Genomic DNA, 19,792 nt, shown 5'->3' on the forward strand with positions numbered 1-19,792 from the left:
TATTTTACATGCCTGATTGTGCAAGGTAAACGGGAGTGCGTGACAAAGTACGAGAGTGCCTAAATTGCTGTTATTTTTTTCGAGTAATTTAGGGGCGGATAAATGAATCTTCCAAATAAGTATATCATTTAGCTGTCGTAAGCTCAGTATTTTTCTAACTTTATGGATGAGAAAATGAATATCCGGTAATGACAGCTTCGCATTTTGTATTATTTCGAATGCTGTAATATTATTTGTTGCTCTCTATAATTGGAATGGTAACAAACTAAAAATTAATTCTATAACTATTTATAGTTATATTATTTCCGCATTAGCTCATTTACATATAGATAAAAAATACTTTGGGAGGAAGAAAAGCTTGGATGGCAACTCTAGGGAGACAAAGTGGGTTAATTGTGATAATTGCACCCTGTCGGTAACCACTTGAACCTATCCCCCCCTCTCGTCGGCGAAAAATTAATTCATTGGCAAAAATTTTTATCGTTTTGGCAATAAATTATTGGAAATTGGACATAAAAAATTCCTATAATTTGTATCTTGAAGTTTAACAGTTGAAATAAGCGAATTTTGTCTAAATTTGTTGACTCAGTTAACATGAAATATACAGAATGGCGGATATATTTATTCATTGAATGTTTTTGTCATTTATTGGCAGAAATTTTTTAGGAAAAAGTAGAGTTATAGAATTAGCCAAGACTGTAGCATTAAGATTTGATTTGTGATGTGTATTGTCGTAAGAGCCATATTTGGTCATACTGCGTCAAATAAACGATAAGTTCTAAAAAAATATATAATAAAAAACATATTTGTTTGATTATAAAAACATTAGAATTGAGATAAATATTCAAAACATGACACATAATATTCAAAACAACTTGGGAATTAAGATAATGCGATGAATGCGTGGGCATCTTTTTTACATGTTTTAAAACCTTACTAAACAAGAAGTCAAAAGTTCCCGTTCCTACTTAGAGAGTTCTAATTTTCTTATTTTTAGATACAGCTTATGATAAAAGAAAATTTACATTACGCTGTGACTAAAGCATGTTCGGATATTTCAGGCACACATGATCACTTTTTTTTTTTGGGGGGGGGAGTGCATAGATGACAACACAATGTGGGTGTCCGCCATTTGAAGATAAATTACGGTTGCTAACATTTAACATAATCCTTGTTTCCGTGACTATTACATTCAAGTGGGCAGACTTGTGTGGTAATCCACCGTTTTCATCATTATCCTGTTTATATCTCATTTTCCACGTAATGAAATTTTTGACTTTCGCTGTTTTCTAATTTTAACAAGGAAAAGAAATGAATTGGAAGTAAAAATGAAAGCAGTTTCTCTTACAATATGACATTTCGATGGACATATGAATGCAGTGCTCAGGAATTTATATATATATATATATATATATATATATATATATATATATATATTTTATATTTACCCCTCTATGTTTAAACAAACATAAAAATATGGGATATTGGATCGTATGAAAGACTACAAGGGACTCAAGGAATTTTCCCCGAAGATTACTTTCCGTTTGTAAGATTATTTCTTATTATTACACTGATAGCAAAATAAAATATTCTACGTTTGCTCTTGGAGATAAATGTGAGATATGAGGGGGAGATGTCTCTTTATATATATATATATATATATATATATATATATATATATATATATATATATATATATATATATATTTGCTCACTAAATAACTTTTCCTCTGATATTCCACTAATAAAAAAAATCAAATACTGTAATAAGATACCATTTTTTTAATGTGTCAAAAATAATGTAGTATCCTCTTTGCTTTTGTATTTCAAGATTTTTTTTTATTCGTATTAGTGTATACTTTTCAGATAAAAGAACAGTTTTTCGATAAATGGTAATTTAAGCTTTCTATTCTTTCAGATAATACATTTTTCACTATAAAATATTATTAATTTAGGACTTTTTATAAATTTTTTGAAACTACATATTAAAATTAGTTAGGTGAATTATAAAATATGTGAAATAGTTTGAAGACTGATTCAATTTAATTATCTTAAATTGAAATTATCAGCAGGCAATGCATGATTTAAAAAAGTTTGTAATTATGTGATTTTTTTATTATTATTTCGCACTTGTTTGGTCAATTATAGAATATGCAGATTTCTTATTTGTAAATATGAATAAAGAAAATTTTCAAATTTTGTTTTATCTAAATTCCAAGATGATCTCGCTGTTCTTATAGCATAAAGTGTTTTTTGAATAATGATTGCGTGCGTTACTGTCGTGCGGGAAAAGAAGGATATTAAAATAACGATTTTATAACCAAAAGTAATAATGGTAATAAGGTTGTATAATTAAAACTACTTTTAGTTTCTTATTGTTTTGAAATACTCATTATAATTATTTTTTGTATTTCACAATTTATTTTTAGCCCTCTAACTTATATTTATAAACTGAAAAATTTTCTTCTGTGACCTTTTAGCGTATGTCAAACTTACTGAAAAAAGTATTTAGTCAACTGGAATATTTAAGAGATTTCCTTGAATTTTACAGCACATGCATCCTTCATGTAGTCCTTCATGTCTTCCTTCCCTATAGTTCTTATTTTTAAACGAACTTATTGTTGGTTCAATTTCAGGAATTCAAAGTAAAATCTTTTAATTAAAAAAAAATTACATTTAGAAATATATGACATTTTTTTTCTCAAACGTACTTTTTAATTGATTAAATTTGGTTTTAGTACTCTAATTTAACTGAGAAATGGTAACCTTATTCCGAATTAGTATTTATTTAGTTCGCTAAAAATAAACAATAACTACAATTGAACTTTAGCGAACAATCCAAGTTTAATTTTGCAAGTTCTTTAACAGTTGATTTAATTGATTTCACTTTATATAATGTCTATTTAATTAACACAAGATTAATTTAATTAGGGTAATAAATCGTACGATAGTCAAACTCAATAATAAGTTAATAATTTTCTTTACTTCTTTCGATTATTACTTTATTTTGTTACAAAATTTAAATCATAACTTGAAATTTTTTTCTATAATGTTTGAAGTGCATTTCATTTGATACTTTATTATTGACTCTTCATTTTTCATTATTTCGCTTTATTCGGTCATCCCTATCGCCATAGAAAAAATTAAATGTTGTAAATAATTATTTATTATAATTAAATTAGCTTTTAAGTGCTTAATTACCTCGATTTAAATACGTAATTATTTATTGTATAGTATTTTGATGATAAATTAGAGAAATTTTGCTTACCTTCTCCTCGTAGATGTCTTGTCCCCACCCCCACCCCGTCTATCCGAAAATGTGTGTCGCTACAGCTGAAGACAGACAATAATATCGCTTTCTTTTTATAATTCTTCATTTCAGTAATATTTACCTGCTATGTTAGATGGCTAAAATTATAAAGAAAAATTTATGAATATAAACCAAGCAATTGGCATTGGAGCATTTTCCTTGATATAAAAATGTTAAAATAGTGACTGGAGGTGTTCCAGTGGCTATTAAAATTGAGCGTTAAGTTTAAGAATTTTACATCTCGATATATATTAATGAAGGTAGATAATGTTTTATTTCAAAATATTTCATTTGAATGTGATTGGGATTGTTTTTTTATATTCTTAGTAATATTTATGACGTCATATGAAATCTGTAAAGTTAAAAAAGCACTAAATGATTTACTACGCATTCTACACAACAAAGACGATAAAATTTAATAGATTCTTTCAGTAAAACACAAAAGGCTTTTTATTGCGATTTTTAATTGGATGGACTTCTTGAAAAAAAAGTATTTTTTTTTTCCCTTTAGAAAAGAATAAATATTGTGAGATATTCAGTACTTTGATTAGTGTTGATTTAAATTGATTTCATTATTTGTTTAAATTAATGAAAATGACTGACATTTGTCTTTTCTTTTAGTTATTTATCAGTTGAAATACTTTCCATTATTGTGATTTTTAAAAGACATCTTTAATATTGATTTTTTTAGGAAAAGAATAATTAGTCGGGGTTTTTTTGCAGCTTCTATATTATGTGTAGGGCAGTTTTATTGTAGTCCATAATTCTACTTTTTATTAATTGAATATTATGTATATTTCTGTTTTTACAATGAGAATAATTTCTAAGCACTGTTGAAGCTGGATTTCTTTTAATATATTTATTGTCTATTTTATTATGAATACTTACTAAGGTACCATTTATTAAAAGTTAATTTTTTGTGAGCTTTCCAAATTTAATATTTGAGAATAGGCCTGATTAAAGAATTTGAGAATCTTTTTTTGAATTCGCAAAAAAATTAGTAACACATTTCTTACTATGATAAATCTCGTGGCAATTTCTATTTGAGAAATGTATTCTTTCTAGTTCTATATGCAAAACATTTTTTAGAACTCTTGAAATAGTTGATTGAATTTTATTCTTATAAATTATTACAGTTTTTATTTTTTTGGCTAAAATTTCATTACTAGAAAATTTTTATTTAGTACTGTAAATAGTAATATTGTTGAATTCCTTTCTATACTCCTTTCAGAAGGAATACTCGTCAAATATTTTAAATAATGAGTTTAGTTACATCTTTTTATTTTGCATTTTTACACTTGGGACTTTAATAACTTTCACAGGGTGATTTTTTTGTATCTAAAAATACGTGACCAGAAAAATTAAAAATTTATATATCTTTCAAGTATTATGCTACAAAATGTGAATTTCTAGAAAGATGTGTATTTCAAGAATAACATATATCAAAATGTTATTGCTTTACTTTTAGAATTGTCCAGTTGATTAATATTTTGATAACCCTAAAAGAAACGTACTTTTATAAAAATGAACTAAATTTAGAAAATGAAGTAATGTTTTTAATTTAATTCTTTTTAATGAGTTTTTGGATTGCTTTTAAAGAGCAATAAATTGAAAGATTCAAAGGTTGGTAGCAAAATAAACATATAAATTACTTATAGTTTAGTCGACAGTTAAATTGTCAAAGTAATTTTTTAAATTGGAAATGAGAAAACTGTAAATTCCATCATTAATATTCAGTTAAATAATAAATTGATATAAACGAGAGACATAAAAACACAACATCCATATAAATTTTATTTTTAAAGAACTAAGGTGGTCATGGCTCTATCATTAAAATCAATAACTCAATTCTAAACATCAAAATTTATGATGACGATGAAATACGGTTCTCATAAACGGCAATAACTTTGAAAACACGTTATGGAAAAAAAAAAATTGATAGCTTAGGTTTGGCATCGTGTGACCTACCTTTCGACCTGTAGTATATTATCTGCTAAAGACTTAACTTGACATTTCACAGCCGTTAATCATACCTCATTCTGAGATCGGTTGCTCTATGATATTTCTGCTGGCAATACCAGTTCAAACTTCAACCTTTATCACAACCTTCACATATATAACGATACCTACTTAGAAAGTAAAGAACGAACGATTTGATATATTTCAATAAAAGAAAAGGCTATCTAAACAAAATTTTATTCGTGATAATGCAGAGCTCAACAATTCTTTTTTACATAATCGCCAATTTATTGGTGCACTTAAATAAAAGAAATCAAGTTTTCCAGTGATGATGTTACACACATCTGCTGCCAATAGTTGCAGTCAAGAAGTCATTGCTCCTTTAAATACTTAATCACTTTGGAAAGGATTTCAGCTTTAAAAAAAATCTCATAGCTTGAAGAAAAAATTGATAATTCATCAAAGGCAACAACAAAAATAAAGTAGCTTGAAATCATACCATCAAATTTGCAGAAAATAATTTACGATAATTATTGTTTAATATTTGTGTAGTTTACATGAGGAATAATAAAATGAAGTTACAAAGCCGCGTAAGTCATAGACGACGCATTTAATGGGAAGTTTCATTTACACAGTAATCAGACCACATGTAGAGCTATTAAAATGACACGTCTCTTATGTATAACTCAATTTATTGCTTAAAAATATTTTTATAATTAAGGAATAATAATAATAATTCCAATAATTACGAAATACATATTTTATTTAAAAAAAGAAATGTATATAAAGCTTAAGCAAAATGAAAATATATAGAGATGTGACTGACAGTTTTTTTTCCTCTGATTTTCACCAAGAACTGATTGGAAAAATTTCAATAGTTTAAAAAAATTCATATTTCATAAAAAGTATACTTAAATGTATAGCATAAAGTGCTATATGGGCTGACAATCTTTTTCAAATTATATCAAGAATTAGTTGCTGAAATTTCAATAATTAAAGAATCAATATTTCAAAAAAATAGTATACATGAATATAAAGTTTAAAATACATAAGAAGTATGAAAATATGGGGGTGATGACTGACTATCTTTTTTTATTCTGCAGGCACCTTCCGGAAGGGCAGCGAGAGCAGGCTGGCGAAGGAGGAGAAGGGAGGCCTGTGGCGGCTGCTTTGGCAACCCGCGTGGCATCCGCGTGGAGGGTCGGCCGTCGTCCTTAAGAAGAGCGCCGACATGGGAGAGTCCAGCGACGGCGGCAACGCGGACGGGCACGATGAGGCCGCGCACCATGAAGGTATGTGAGAGGAGGGATTGTTGGCGGGGTTTTCCCTTTGTTATGACTTGATGTGTTCTTTTTAAAAATGACATCTCAATCATAACAGTAATTGTAGAATTATTTGAAACATGATTACATTCGTAGTATAAATTATTATTTAAAGACCTTGATTGATTAACGAGTTAATAAAATCAATAATTGCCGATAATATTAGCTCGACGATATTAAATTACCGTTACTCCATAATAGTTTTTGTGTGTACTAGCAAATTACGTAAATGACAGAAAGACCACGTAAGATCCTGTTAGATGATGTAACAAGCCCATCGACCGATATGTTAAATCCCACTCACATACATTTAAAATTGTACATTGTTTTAAAAAAAATAATGCCAGTTTTACAGGTAAGTTCAGAAACTATTCTGCAATAGGTTTTGCATAATATTTTGCCTGAATTATTATTTTTTCTTTTATAAAATTATTATTTTATTCAAGATGACCATGTGTTCAACTCTCCAATTTCTTTTACAGAATACTATTTCTTAACAAATCAACGCTTGATTTCTGTGTATTTTTATCTAAGAGTTATTGTTTACTTATTAGATATTTAACCAAACGCAGTTTCAAATAAAGTATATTTTAAAAATATACTTAACTAAAAAATAAATTATTTTTAATTAAATCGCGATTTTTTATATTTATGGCATTAAAAACATTTTAGCTTATTCCTTATTTTAAGTCATTTCAATGCACATCTTTGGAATAATGCATAAAAAATATCTACAATATTATTTTTTAAATTCTTTTTAATAAAATAATATCTAAATGATCCGTTTTTGATAATGCTATAATTTTGAATGATAATTATTTTTAAATAATCTACAAATTAATATTGATGAGCTTTTTAATGTAATATTTATTCTTCTAAAAAGTGTTACTTTTGAAAGATGTAAAGGAGAAACAAATAAAAAGTAGCTAATCATTCAAAATATTTACTCCATTCTCTCAAACATAGAAATTATTTTTATTTTTACAAGTCGTAGCATAAAATAAATAATTAATCCTTAAATGGATTAAACATAACAGTGTTTTTAAATTGAAATGGAGTATCTTAAATTATGTACTTTGGAATGATGGAAAACAAACTATTAATGGTTGAGAAATAATTCAAAGTGAAATTTCTATTATATGCCATTACTCCAAAAAAAAATTACATTTTGTGTATTTTTCTAGAAGGAAAATCAGACAATATAGTATTTAATATCATTTGATCAGAATTTCTGGAAGTAAAATGAGTCAGTATTATTAACAGGAACTTACTATTGATTCGTTACATTTTTTCAAATTACAAAAAATGAATGTAATTCTAAATAAACAATTGAATTTCACAATAAGCCATTATATGCAATTTTTCAATCAATATAGGTTATCAGTTTCGTATATTTCAATTATTGCAAAGTATTCGCCACGATTTATACTGTTAATATAGAAAAGATTCGACTCTTAGCACTTTTTTTCTTCTACTTCAAGAGTGAATGAATGGAGAAAGAATGCACTTAACTCCTTTACTGGTGCTAAATATAAAATCTTTAGAATAACTGAATATATTTTTCTACGACTTACCTTTTCACATTTGTGATAAAACTGTAGTAATTTCAGTATACGAACTCCTTTTACCATGCTTTTTGATTTATTAGCAGTACGTAAGGTAATCAATTACGTTCAGAACAAAATTGTCCAAAATAATTGTCCTTTATTATATATAAAAATGCAGAAAAATAGTAAAATTTTGCAATTTTAAAATTAATTTTTGTTTCAAAATGCTTTTGCCGGTTTGCTTTTGCTTCAAAATGTATTATAATCACTGCACCTTTTTCTAACTTGGTGTGATTAACAGCCAAGAAAATCAATATTAATGAAAAGACCAATAACCTTTCTCATTTATACGAATCTAATAAAAAATTTGAAAACAAGCAATATATGTTTTTATTAAAACATTTTATACAGACAATTTTAAATATATGCCTAGAAAATATATGATAATGCCCACCGAACCAGTTATGATAATACTTATCGAAGTATTACTCTCATTTTCTAAAGCAATATACTATAAATATATCAGCAGATAGCATTTGCATTTTTTGTATACATACGTATATAGTGGAGTTGATTCAATCTAATAAAGATTTATTTTAAACTTTATTAATAATATAACATTCATATATATTAGGGGGTTAGATACTTTCCATCTACAAATAATAAAAATATATATGTTTAGGCTTTAAAATTAATGTACGAAAGGTATAATTACAATCCGAAGTGGTTGAGAAATACTTAATTATGTGTTTATAAATATCCATGGAAAAGTTATTTTCATGAAAACGGTGCTCTGCAGTATTTTGTAATGAAATTAATTATTTCAATATATTTAGAAAAACTGCATGAAGAAAATTGTAAATCCTTACTATCGTCTAAGAATTGAAAAAAAAAACACCGATATATTCTCCTGGATATATCTTCTTTTACACCTAAGATCGAATAGCACTTTTCGATTATTCAGTCGCAATTGTACTAATCAATTAATACCACCTGTGGATTTTCTACCACCCGTAGTGAGGGGGTAGGAAGGGCGAGTTCATTTTACTCTTTCATGATTAAATAATTATACGCATACAACCGAGCTCAGATTTAAACTGCCTTCAGGAAGCAGAGGGTTAAACAAATAATGCGAGAAATAAGAGATGATTTATAATGAAGATATACACGGTGTCTTAAAAACATTGACCGCGGCTTTTATTCCTTAAATATTGATCATAGACATATATTGTAAATTGCAAAGTTGCGTAAAAAAAGGTGCAGAATGTTATGAAATCGATTAAAATTTTCAGGAAATTAAACTTCAAAAAATACAAAATTCAAATTTTTATACGAACCCTGTACAAAAAATTCTCAGTCAGTAAAATGTGCCCCATCCTCTAATAAGGTCATGTGCAAAATTTCAGAATTTTATCGTGAAAACTCTCAAAGATATGTTAAAACAAAGTTGGTGAAGGGTCAATCACAAATTAAAATGCAAATGTTAACAGCTTCAGTGCATATGACGTGACGCAGGAATGCATCATAAAGAAATAAAATATGCTTCATATCTTTAGTTTTAAATACAAATTTTAAAATCTATGCTTCCTGAAAAATATTTTTAAATTTTATGTCATGAATTACAGAATATAACTTAAAAATAGTACAGTCAATGAACTTGTAAAAAAAAACTTAGAAATGTTTGCATATTCTCTGATTGGTGCGTCCCATAATCTCAACAGACGCGTCATTATATTATGTTATTTGTGCTCTGTCATTGATCAGTGGCATAGCTTACGTAAGAATAACTCGTGTATAAATATTTCATACTTCTGCTACATTTTGAGAGTACAATTAGCCTGTACAAACAGTATGTCGCAATACAGCAATGAAGAACTTTTTGAAATCCTAATGCTTTACAGTTTATGCAATCGCAATGCTAGCGAAACTGCACCGGAATTTCGGCATAAATATCCCGATTCCCGACGTCCTTCTGGGAGATTTACTTCCCGATTAGTGCAACGAATGCATGAAAGAGGAAGCGTATATCCTGAAGGTGGACAAGGTAGGCCCATACTTCACTCAATTAATGAAGAAATTGATATTTTGACTTACTTTTGCAGTCATCCAGATAGTAGTGTTCTTACTACTGCTTCAGAAATGAACCTATCACGTGCAGCAGTGTGGAGAATACTGAGACGGAATAGATGACATCCTTTTAGCATTCACGGTGTGCAGGGACAAGACACGACAGATTAGATAGATTTGATAGGTATTCTAGATTTTTTGTAATTGGGCTCTTAATCAGGAAGATCTAATCCCTCTTTCCCGAAAGACATAATTTGGACAGATGAATGCTGTTTTAAACAAAATGGGTCCATAAACCCTTAAAATGAGCACTTTTGGTCAGACGCAAAAACATTCGTAATACGTGTTATTCATCATCAGAGGCAATTTTCTGTGAATGCATGGTGTGGTATTTTCAGAAACCACTTGCTTGGCCCATACTGTTGACGGGAGACATATATGAGATTCAGAATATTCCTGATTTTATGGAGGAACTTGATCTAACAGTACTTCCATATGTTTGGTCCCAACAGATGGATCTCCAGCTCACTATACTACAGTTGTGAAACATTGCTTAAAAAACGAGTTTCCAGATAAGTGGATTGGCTTGCATGGTCCAGTCGAATTCCCCCCTAAATCACCTGATTTAACACCTGTGGATTTTGTGTGTGTGTGTGTGTGGGCTCGTTTACGTATAGCGGTTTATTTGTCACTGCCCTTTAATAACGCGAAATTGCAACAACGCATTTTAGAGCGTTGTCGTGACATCACCGAACATGAACTTGATAGAGTGTACAGAAGTGTCATCAGACCAATACAGCTCTGTATTGGCATGGATGGGAAATATTTTGAACAAGTTATGTAATCTTTCCTTTAAGTTATTATTTCTACAAATTTTTAATATTTTTGAACCAATAAATAGCAAAATTATTATTTATTTATTCAATCATCATTACTTTTTTGTTAATTTGTGTACGACCCCTAAAACACGAATATCCGACATGATTTTTCCTCTTTGCGAACTCGTATCCAGGCATCGAAAAGTGGTTTAATTCAGCATTTATGGTTTTATATCTTTGAGACTTTTTGTGATAAAATGCAGAAATTTTGTACACGACCTTATTAGTCTATGAGACACATTTTACTCATTGTTTTTTGTGTGTGTGTACGGGGGCCGTCTAAAATTTAAATTTTGTATTTTTTTAAAGTTTAATCCCCTAAACATTTTAATCGAATTCATAACATTTTGCACCTTTTTTTAAGCAACTTTGTAATTTACAATATATGACTATGATCGAAATTTAACGAATAAAAGCCGCGGTCAAGGTTTTTGAGACATTCTATATACACGCAGTTTTACTGTATAGAAAAACGTAAACAAACTGCATTTAATGATTATGATATGTAGGGGCAACACCTTGACTTGTTTATCTTCTCAATTTTTTGTGGCTAGATTTGTTTATATTTTAATGAATTATTAATTATGATTATGCTAACATTTTCCCTCTTTGAAAAGCATATTTTAGCAAATCTTCACTTGAAGTGATAACTTTTACTACGAAATATTATCTTTTGTATTAATTTTGAGTTATACGGGAAACGTTAAGTTATAAGTTATACAGGAATCCCAACTTTCTAGAGGTCTTCTCATTGTTCTTATTTTTTACTGAAATCGCGGTACAATCATTAATCGTTTTTTTTTTTGCCCACTTTTTTTTCCTGTTCTTATTCTCATATTTTTTGTTGGTTATGTTCGATTAGTGTAAGTTACTTTAAAAAAAATTATTGCTCATTAGAAATCTATTTTGAGGCTGTTTATTACTTTCTAATGCATTATTAATCATTCTTCTGTTCATCGCCGAAATAAGATATGATCTTTTCTGCTGCCTTCGATTGATAACACAGCAAAGAAAAATGGTTTGGGGATTTTGAAATCTTTTCTGTTTTTTTTATAGCGTTTAGAAGTGAGGAACAAAAAATTTCCCTCGGGTGGAAAAAAAAAGAAAAGAATAATTATGACGTTTAAATTTGTTTCTCCTTCACTAATGACCGTCACTGCGTTTTAATTTTTTCTTATCTGCAGTTATTGTCGCAATATTTGTTTCTTTTGAAATATGTAATATCTTCCAGTTACTCTCAAATAAGAGTATTATTCTGTGGTTATAAAATTAACCTTTTATATTAAATCTATTGAAATCTTTTCCGGTGAATAAATCGTTGTATGGAAAATATTTGAAATTTTACTTATAATTATGCTCGTAGTATTTTACTTTTTAGGAAAAATTTATTTGGTGGGATTTTCATTGTAACTTTTTATAATAAATATTCTTATTATTCTTAAGCTGCTAAAGAGTAATAAAAGACCATACTAAGTGATCTTCGAATATCTTTGAAACTGAAAGCTACTTTTGCAAATTAAATTGAAATATACTGCCTTTTGCTTATTTTCATGAAAGGTTGTCAAATTATAATAAATACTATCTTAATTCCTGATATCCTGTGAAGTACCTTGACATTTGACCACTCAATCTATAATTATGCATTGATGACGTTAATAAATAATAATAATAGAGGTCTTGTTAGCTTTATTAGATTCATAGCTACTGAATCTTATAAGTGGCACAGATTTAAAGACTATGCTAGCTGCATGCTTCGAAATAAAACTTTTTTTTAAATTTTTATTCGGCAAGTTAAGACTGCTCGCTTACATTTCTGACTTATGCCTCGCCATAAAAAAACTTATTACGGACTCTGAGCACTACCCAAACTCCTCCCAACTAGGTTTGACCTCGTACCTCCACTCATCATCTCACGTTTAATAGCCCTCTGCCTGCTATTGTCCTTCGAATCCTCAGCTGTCATTCCCCGAGGCATTATACTCGTGTTTCTATGACAAACTAGTCAAGCCATGCATTAATATTTATTCAATTTATCGCTGTTTTATATGCTAACTCTCATGTAGTGTCTTCATGTGCTTGCTTAACAGACAGTGTCCACAACATATTGATTCCAGATACCACCTATCAATCATTGTGAGTCTAGGAATTATCATCATCTGTGCAGTAATTTGAATGTGAAATACTACACATAAACTTGACATTACAAATTAGAAGCTTTGGAATAGAAATGAGGAAGTAATTGATAATGATTCTCTTTTTTTTTCAATCTTCAGATTGGCTCTAAAAATGAAACCTGAGTTAAATTATTTAAATGAGATTAAAACCATGTATTTGATCAGTTACATTTAAGTTCAAGGCAATAATTAAATCCTTAAAGTTGATGCATGTATGATTAATATTTTAAATTCTTCCCATAAAAAGTAATTCAACCAATAGCCCTCATATTACAGTTGTTGGTCGGAAAAAAATTCATCTCTCTTAAGAAACTCATAATTTTGTCAGCGCTGTGTCATTAAGTATTGGAGTAAACATTATTTATTTCTTTTTTCCGATTTCGTTTTAATGAAAGGAAAAATGTTATAATATCAAAGAAACTGCACAGATTTGAACATTTGTTTTAAAATTTTAAGTTAAAGTCAAGTTAAATTATTGATATATTTAGAGGAACTATTGTCACAAGTTTATTCAAAATGTTAAATATCCATCATTTGAATAATTCACAATATTTTTAAGAAAATTAAATGTTCAATACAGAACATTTTCTAAATAAGGAACATTTCCATTGCTAATAAAGTATTTAAGTCTCTATATATTAAGGTAAAATAATATATATATATATATATATATATATATATATATATATATATATACATATATATTGATGGCGTTTGATATGGCGTTCTTCCTCGATCTAATAATGATTTTGAATTTAAAATTCTTTTATTATTATTATGATTGAGAACAGATTATGACAAATACGAATCCTAGCTTGAATGAAAGTTTTCGAACAGTTTTTATCCGTATATACTTTGAAGAAGATCGGATTCAAGGGGTTCCAAGTCTGCAGTCTTCGTATTGCACTATAAGTGATTAAACTAGCTTCGGGTGTCACGTTTTTCTAATTAGAAGTAAAAACAGAACCCTAATTTGTGTCATTCTGTCCTGCGTGGACCATGTCTATCAAAAATAATTTTGCGAAAATTACTTACCTACATGAAATCTGTGTTTTTCTCGTCACCGACAGGCCACTTTGCTTCCGAATCGTTCATTTATCACTCACTGTGAGAAGCATGCACGTAATAAAAGTTGGACAGATCCCTCGAAGTATCCAATTTAAGGCTTTTACATTCCGCTTTGCATACAATTAAATGTCATTATAAGAATCAATCTCAAATAAAGACATTTTTTTTCATATTTTTTTCTGTCCTTCTAAATGACATTGCGGGGAGAAAATTGCCAGTTAATGAAATGTCCAACGGCATTATTCTAATTTGCATCGTTCTACTTCGCTCGCTAGTGACCCTCACATATGTTGACAAATTCTTGAGGTATTATCTCTAGATATGCCGTTTCTATCCCAATTATTGTCAGTGTATAATTAACTAGATCCTCAAAAGGTCTCTCTCGAAGGAATTTTCCGAGACGAATGAGTCTATATAAATCCCCTTGCTAGACATTCATTTCATGTCAACTAAAATCTCAAATTCCGAACATTTCACAAAATGTCTTATTTTTTTCCATAAATTTGAATGCAGAATTCGATAATGATCTTAAATGTCCTGAATAATAATTAATTAACTGTAAATATCTTTTTCTGAAAAGTTTTTTTTTTTTCCGCAGTCTTCCAAAAATGTAAGCTCCCTTCATGATTGGAAATATTAAATACAAGATTTCATATTTCAGTGAGAATTCTAATGTTTAAATAAAATACTTTATTAAATGAAGAAATAGTCTGCTTTATTAACACACTGAGTCAGAAATTAAGAAGCAACACGTTACTTTAAACGTGCATTGCCTAGATACTGTACAAAAACCAAACTAGATAACGACGCATATTAATAGATGTATCATTCATCTGTTTTACATTGCCAGTAAGGGTCATTACGATAAGAAACTGTGTCTCTCTATTAAAAGAATGTTTTGTTGCTGTTTTTGTTCAGAAAACTTATTTTGTGCATTTTAATTCGGACACTATTTTAGAAACAAGGTGGATAAGTAACTCATATCGAAAACAGTTAAATTTAATACAATAGAATAAATTGCTACGGCTATGGCACGTTTTTCTGTATTTTATAAATGTTATAATGTATGGAAAAATGTTAATTAATAACTTAGTTACATTTGCTTTCTGTTGTTGCATCTTGTAATTTTGAGTCGTAGTCGAAAGACGTAACTGGGTCTGGGGCAGCAGCTGCCTTTCAAATCTTTCGCCTCAGATAGACGGGAAAAGAGAGGAGGGGATCATTAGATCTCGAAGAATTAGACATTCTCCAGGTCAGCAGCGATTTTTTTATAGAATCGGAATGAAAATTTCAAAACAGCTCATATCTCAATGATCCATATAAATGCGAAAACTTTATATGACCAATATTTTTAGAAAGATCTAACAATATTTCTAAAAATAGCTTTGTATTTTTTTAAAAGACATTTTAAATGCTGTTATTTCGTACAAAAATTTTCATTGAGCCAATTTCACAAACTTTTCAATTACGAGTGCAAAAAAATCATGTCGACAGTTTAATGAAAGGAATGCATTTAACATGCTTTGTGAATGCACCCAAATGCTGTTCAAGATTTCAAATTTCACTAAAATGCGCAAGTGAAATATATATATCGAAAATATATATTGAGAATCATTTCATAAAATTTCGCAGGTAGCATTATGAGAGGCCACCAGTTGCTCAGACTTTTAAGAAAACTCATGACGCATGAATTGCATCGAAATTAATTTTTATTTCGATTTTATAATAATAAAATTATTTTAAAGAATTACAATGTCAGTGTTTTAATTTCGCAGCCTAGCTAGACAGCTAGTAGCTAGCTGTGCTTCGAATATCCACATTAATATTTGACGGAATAAAAATCCACCGGGATTTCTAATTTCTGCCACCTTAAATCAGAAAGTAATTATTCCATTATTTTGGGGCGTGATGGCCCAGTGGTAAGTCCTCAGTTTCGGAACTGGAGTCTCGATTCCACCGAAGAACCACCATGTAAGAGAGCCTGGTGCACGCCAAATCCGTCGGGGTCAAACGCCTTCCCGCTGGTGTGGTGCGGAAGCTTGGAGAGGGGGAAGTCAGCCAAGACGTCGTTTCCGTTATCTGATGGTGGTTCAAAATTACGAGGTCGGTCCCAAAATAGCCCTGGTATTGCTTTAAAACGGGATGTTAATATAACTAAACTTAACTAGTTTCAAGTTTTTAATTTTTTACATACCTTAGACACGTTTTATTTGTTCTTATTTAGAGTTTGTACTTCGAATTATCTATTAGACCTACATCTTTGTTTTAAGCTACACAAAATATATTTTGGATTCGAACTTGTATTCATGAAGCAAATTTCCGGAACAAATAAAGTATTTGATTCTCATATTTCCCAATCGAATTATAAATGTCTGAAACATGGTGATAGATCCTATATCTATACCAATTTCATATACATGAGAAATCCTAAAAAAGAAGAGATCTTGGAAATTTCGATTCTTAACACTCGGAGTCAAAACTGCCATCTAGCCCTGCAGAGTAGATCTGCTAAAACCGGCTTTGAATTTTGAATCAAACGATTCGTCAGTTGCAGAGAGAAATACTTCTGTTATCCTGTACGATGAATGTTTAATTTAGTTTTTGATGGTTTGAATAGTCCAGTTAAATGTCGGAAGAATTTGCTACCCCACAATGGTAACATTGTCATGTTCTAATTTGTTAATTCAAAAAATAAGACTTGAAAAAGGAATATCTTTCTGATTAACGGTTTGCAAAATGAAACGTGCCGTGTAGTCTTACGCCCACATAAAAGAATAGCTAACTATGAATATTCGAGATTTCCTTTGACACCTGTGTAAAAGACCGTCAATGTTCCATTGACATTCAAAGCACGTATGTCGAAGTTCTTTCACATGGTGCTATAAAGTATCTAGTGACAAATTTTAAAAGGTGTTTGCAGCATAGCCAACAACCGGCTTACCTTGTCCCGGACAGATCACGCATTATGTAAGCATTCTTGTACAATCATTTTCGGAAGAATTATGTATTACATTCTATGATTTAAAGAAAGTACTTTTCTGCATAAATGAATGTTTCGTGAACGAAGAAAGATTGTAAATTTGATTTTTAAATTTTTCTGAAATTTCTCGTTTAGCACATTCCCAAGTCCGAAAAAATATTTTGTGAATCATATCTGTCTGTCAGTGTTGTGATTACTCAAAAGAGGGACAAGGCAGTTGAATGAAATTTGGTACACTTCCTTTATTCGAAAATTATAAATAAAGATGAAAATCCCTCAAAAGGGAATCTGCCAAATGCATTGCAAAAATTGATATTGTGTAAATTCTACACCAGGACGAAGAATCGAAGTCGGTACTAAATACTTCAAAGGATTTCTTATCTGTCGGAATATATCTTCGAATAAATATACGCACATAAATCATAATCGGAACAAGCTAAGAAAAACGAAAATTGCTGCTACACCTTGACGCGAAATATGGAGTCTGGCATCGAATCTTGGTCCCAATTTGTCAATTGGAAAGGTTTCGAAAAATCTGGCTTCCTTCACTCTTACGAAACTAAACTCAAAACGCGACATATCATAGGCTCTTGATTTTGTTTGTTTGTTTTAAGTTTAACAATTCTAATATTGAATGTTTGGAATTTCACAATTCTGAAAATAAACTAAAGGATGAAAGTATATTAATTTTATTAGTGTTGCAAGCTTGATAGATTTATTTCGAAATGATTGATTGTGTTGAGAGCTCTTTAGGATAAGATCCATTAATTTTCCTTCACGTTTTTTGATAATTCGGACGAAATCTAAGCTAATATTCTGCTCTCCAAGCTTTCTCACCACCGTGAGAGTAATAACCATTAGTGACAGTTTAACTACTATCAATCCTAAATTTACATCGAGATTTTGTAAGAATCAGGTTTCGAACCCAGATAATCTAGAATTTCCAGAAGCAGCATTCACTGAATCATCCCTGATCTATGATCAATAGTCATTGATGTTCCTTGAGCTCTATTTAATTCTTGTCATCATTCATTTTTTTAGACTATCGAAGAGACTGGACTTATAATTTTAAACTCTTATCAATTGAAGAAGACAATACCTATGCTTTATCCTTCCATGGATATTTAGTCTGTCATCTTTTGAATCTTTCTCAGTAAACTAAGATTCATTCTGCAAATCAAATTGTTTTTTATACCCATTGTGTATGAGACCGTTCTGAACTACCTTAGGTTTAGTTTAGTTATATTAACATCCCGTTTGAAGCAACACTAAGGCTATTTTGGGATGGACCTCATAATTTTGAACCGCGGTCAGATGACGAGGGCGACACCTCAGCTGGCACATCCCTCTCAAAACTTCCACACCACACCAGAGGGAAGACGTTTGGCCCCGAGGATTTAACATGCTCCAAACCCGCTTACACGACGGTTCGGAATATGGTCTCGAACCTGAAACACTCCGAGACCTTACCACCAGGCCATTAAGGCCCTTTTTACACCCACCCCCCTCTCCACACCACACCAGCTGGAGGACGTTTAGTCATGACGGATTTAACGTGCAACAGACCCCCTTACACGATGGTTCTTCGGTGGAATCGGGTCACGAACCTGAAACCTTCCGGTTCCGAAACCGAGACCTTACCACTAGGCCAACGCGGCCCTGACCTACCTTAGGAGCCTGAATATAAATTCAATCAATCAATAAATCATGTAGCAAACGTTTTTTTTTTTTTTTTTTTTTTAATATTTTTATTATTTTTTTGTTTGGTAGTTGTTTGTATTTTTTCTTTTGCTTGAAGTATCAATATAGCATTTTCAATCTCTACCTAAAGAATGCGGTTTGTTATTTTGATTTAGTGAATTACTAAAGAAAAAAAATCCTTTCCAAATCATCTTAGATTACTACAATTTAAGTTCAAAATGCCTCAAAACTTAATATTATCCGTTGAAATTTCAACATGGCAAGCATATGGTAAGTAATTAATAGTACAATTATTTTATATTAACATGATCAAGCAAAAAAAAATGCGTAACTCTAATATTGAAAGATCAGTAGTAGAATTACGTATTGTTTGCGAAATGTGTTGCATATGTTGAAAAAATCAACGTATGAAACAATTACTAAAAGAACATTTGTAGTTCTGGAATCCCTTCGATTTAAAAAAATTTTTTTTATCCATTTACCCGGTTTGAAGCATAAACAAGAGAAGGATTTTTTTAATTGAAAATAACAACTAATTTATAATTATTCTTGCCGTTTCATAGAACACGCTTCTAGAAACAAGAAGAAATTGCACTGAATTTCATCTCAATTAGTTTAATTTTTATCAATGTATTTTTCAAATCAAATGAATTAAACTGAAAAGATATTGCAAATATTTAGTACTTAAAAAGAATTTTTTAAATTTCTAATAAAATCTAAATAATGTCTAGAATAAGCTATTTCCTAAATACGCTACCTTTGAGAATCAAATAGATTTCAACCATA

At 29.9% G+C, this 19,792-nt stretch overlaps 1 protein-coding gene across 4 annotated transcripts in view; it reads left to right on the plus strand.

Moving 5' to 3' along the window:
• Window positions 1–19,792, plus strand: part of LOC129981701 (dual 3',5'-cyclic-AMP and -GMP phosphodiesterase 11-like) — a 387,186-nt gene that overhangs the window by 279,720 nt on the left and 87,674 nt on the right. For all 4 annotated transcript variants that reach the window (XM_056092640.1, XM_056092639.1, XM_056092641.1 and 1 more), the window contains one exon: window positions 6,373–6,561. In XM_056092640.1, the coding sequence (XP_055948615.1) occupies window positions 6,501–6,561 (61 nt within the window). In that variant the 5' untranslated portion in view covers window positions 6,373–6,500. The remainder of the gene's footprint in view (window positions 1–6,372; window positions 6,562–19,792) is intronic.

This window comes from Argiope bruennichi, chromosome 8, assembly GCF_947563725.1.
Source record: "Argiope bruennichi chromosome 8, qqArgBrue1.1, whole genome shotgun sequence".
Taxonomy (NCBI): Eukaryota; Metazoa; Arthropoda; class Arachnida; order Araneae; family Araneidae; genus Argiope; species Argiope bruennichi.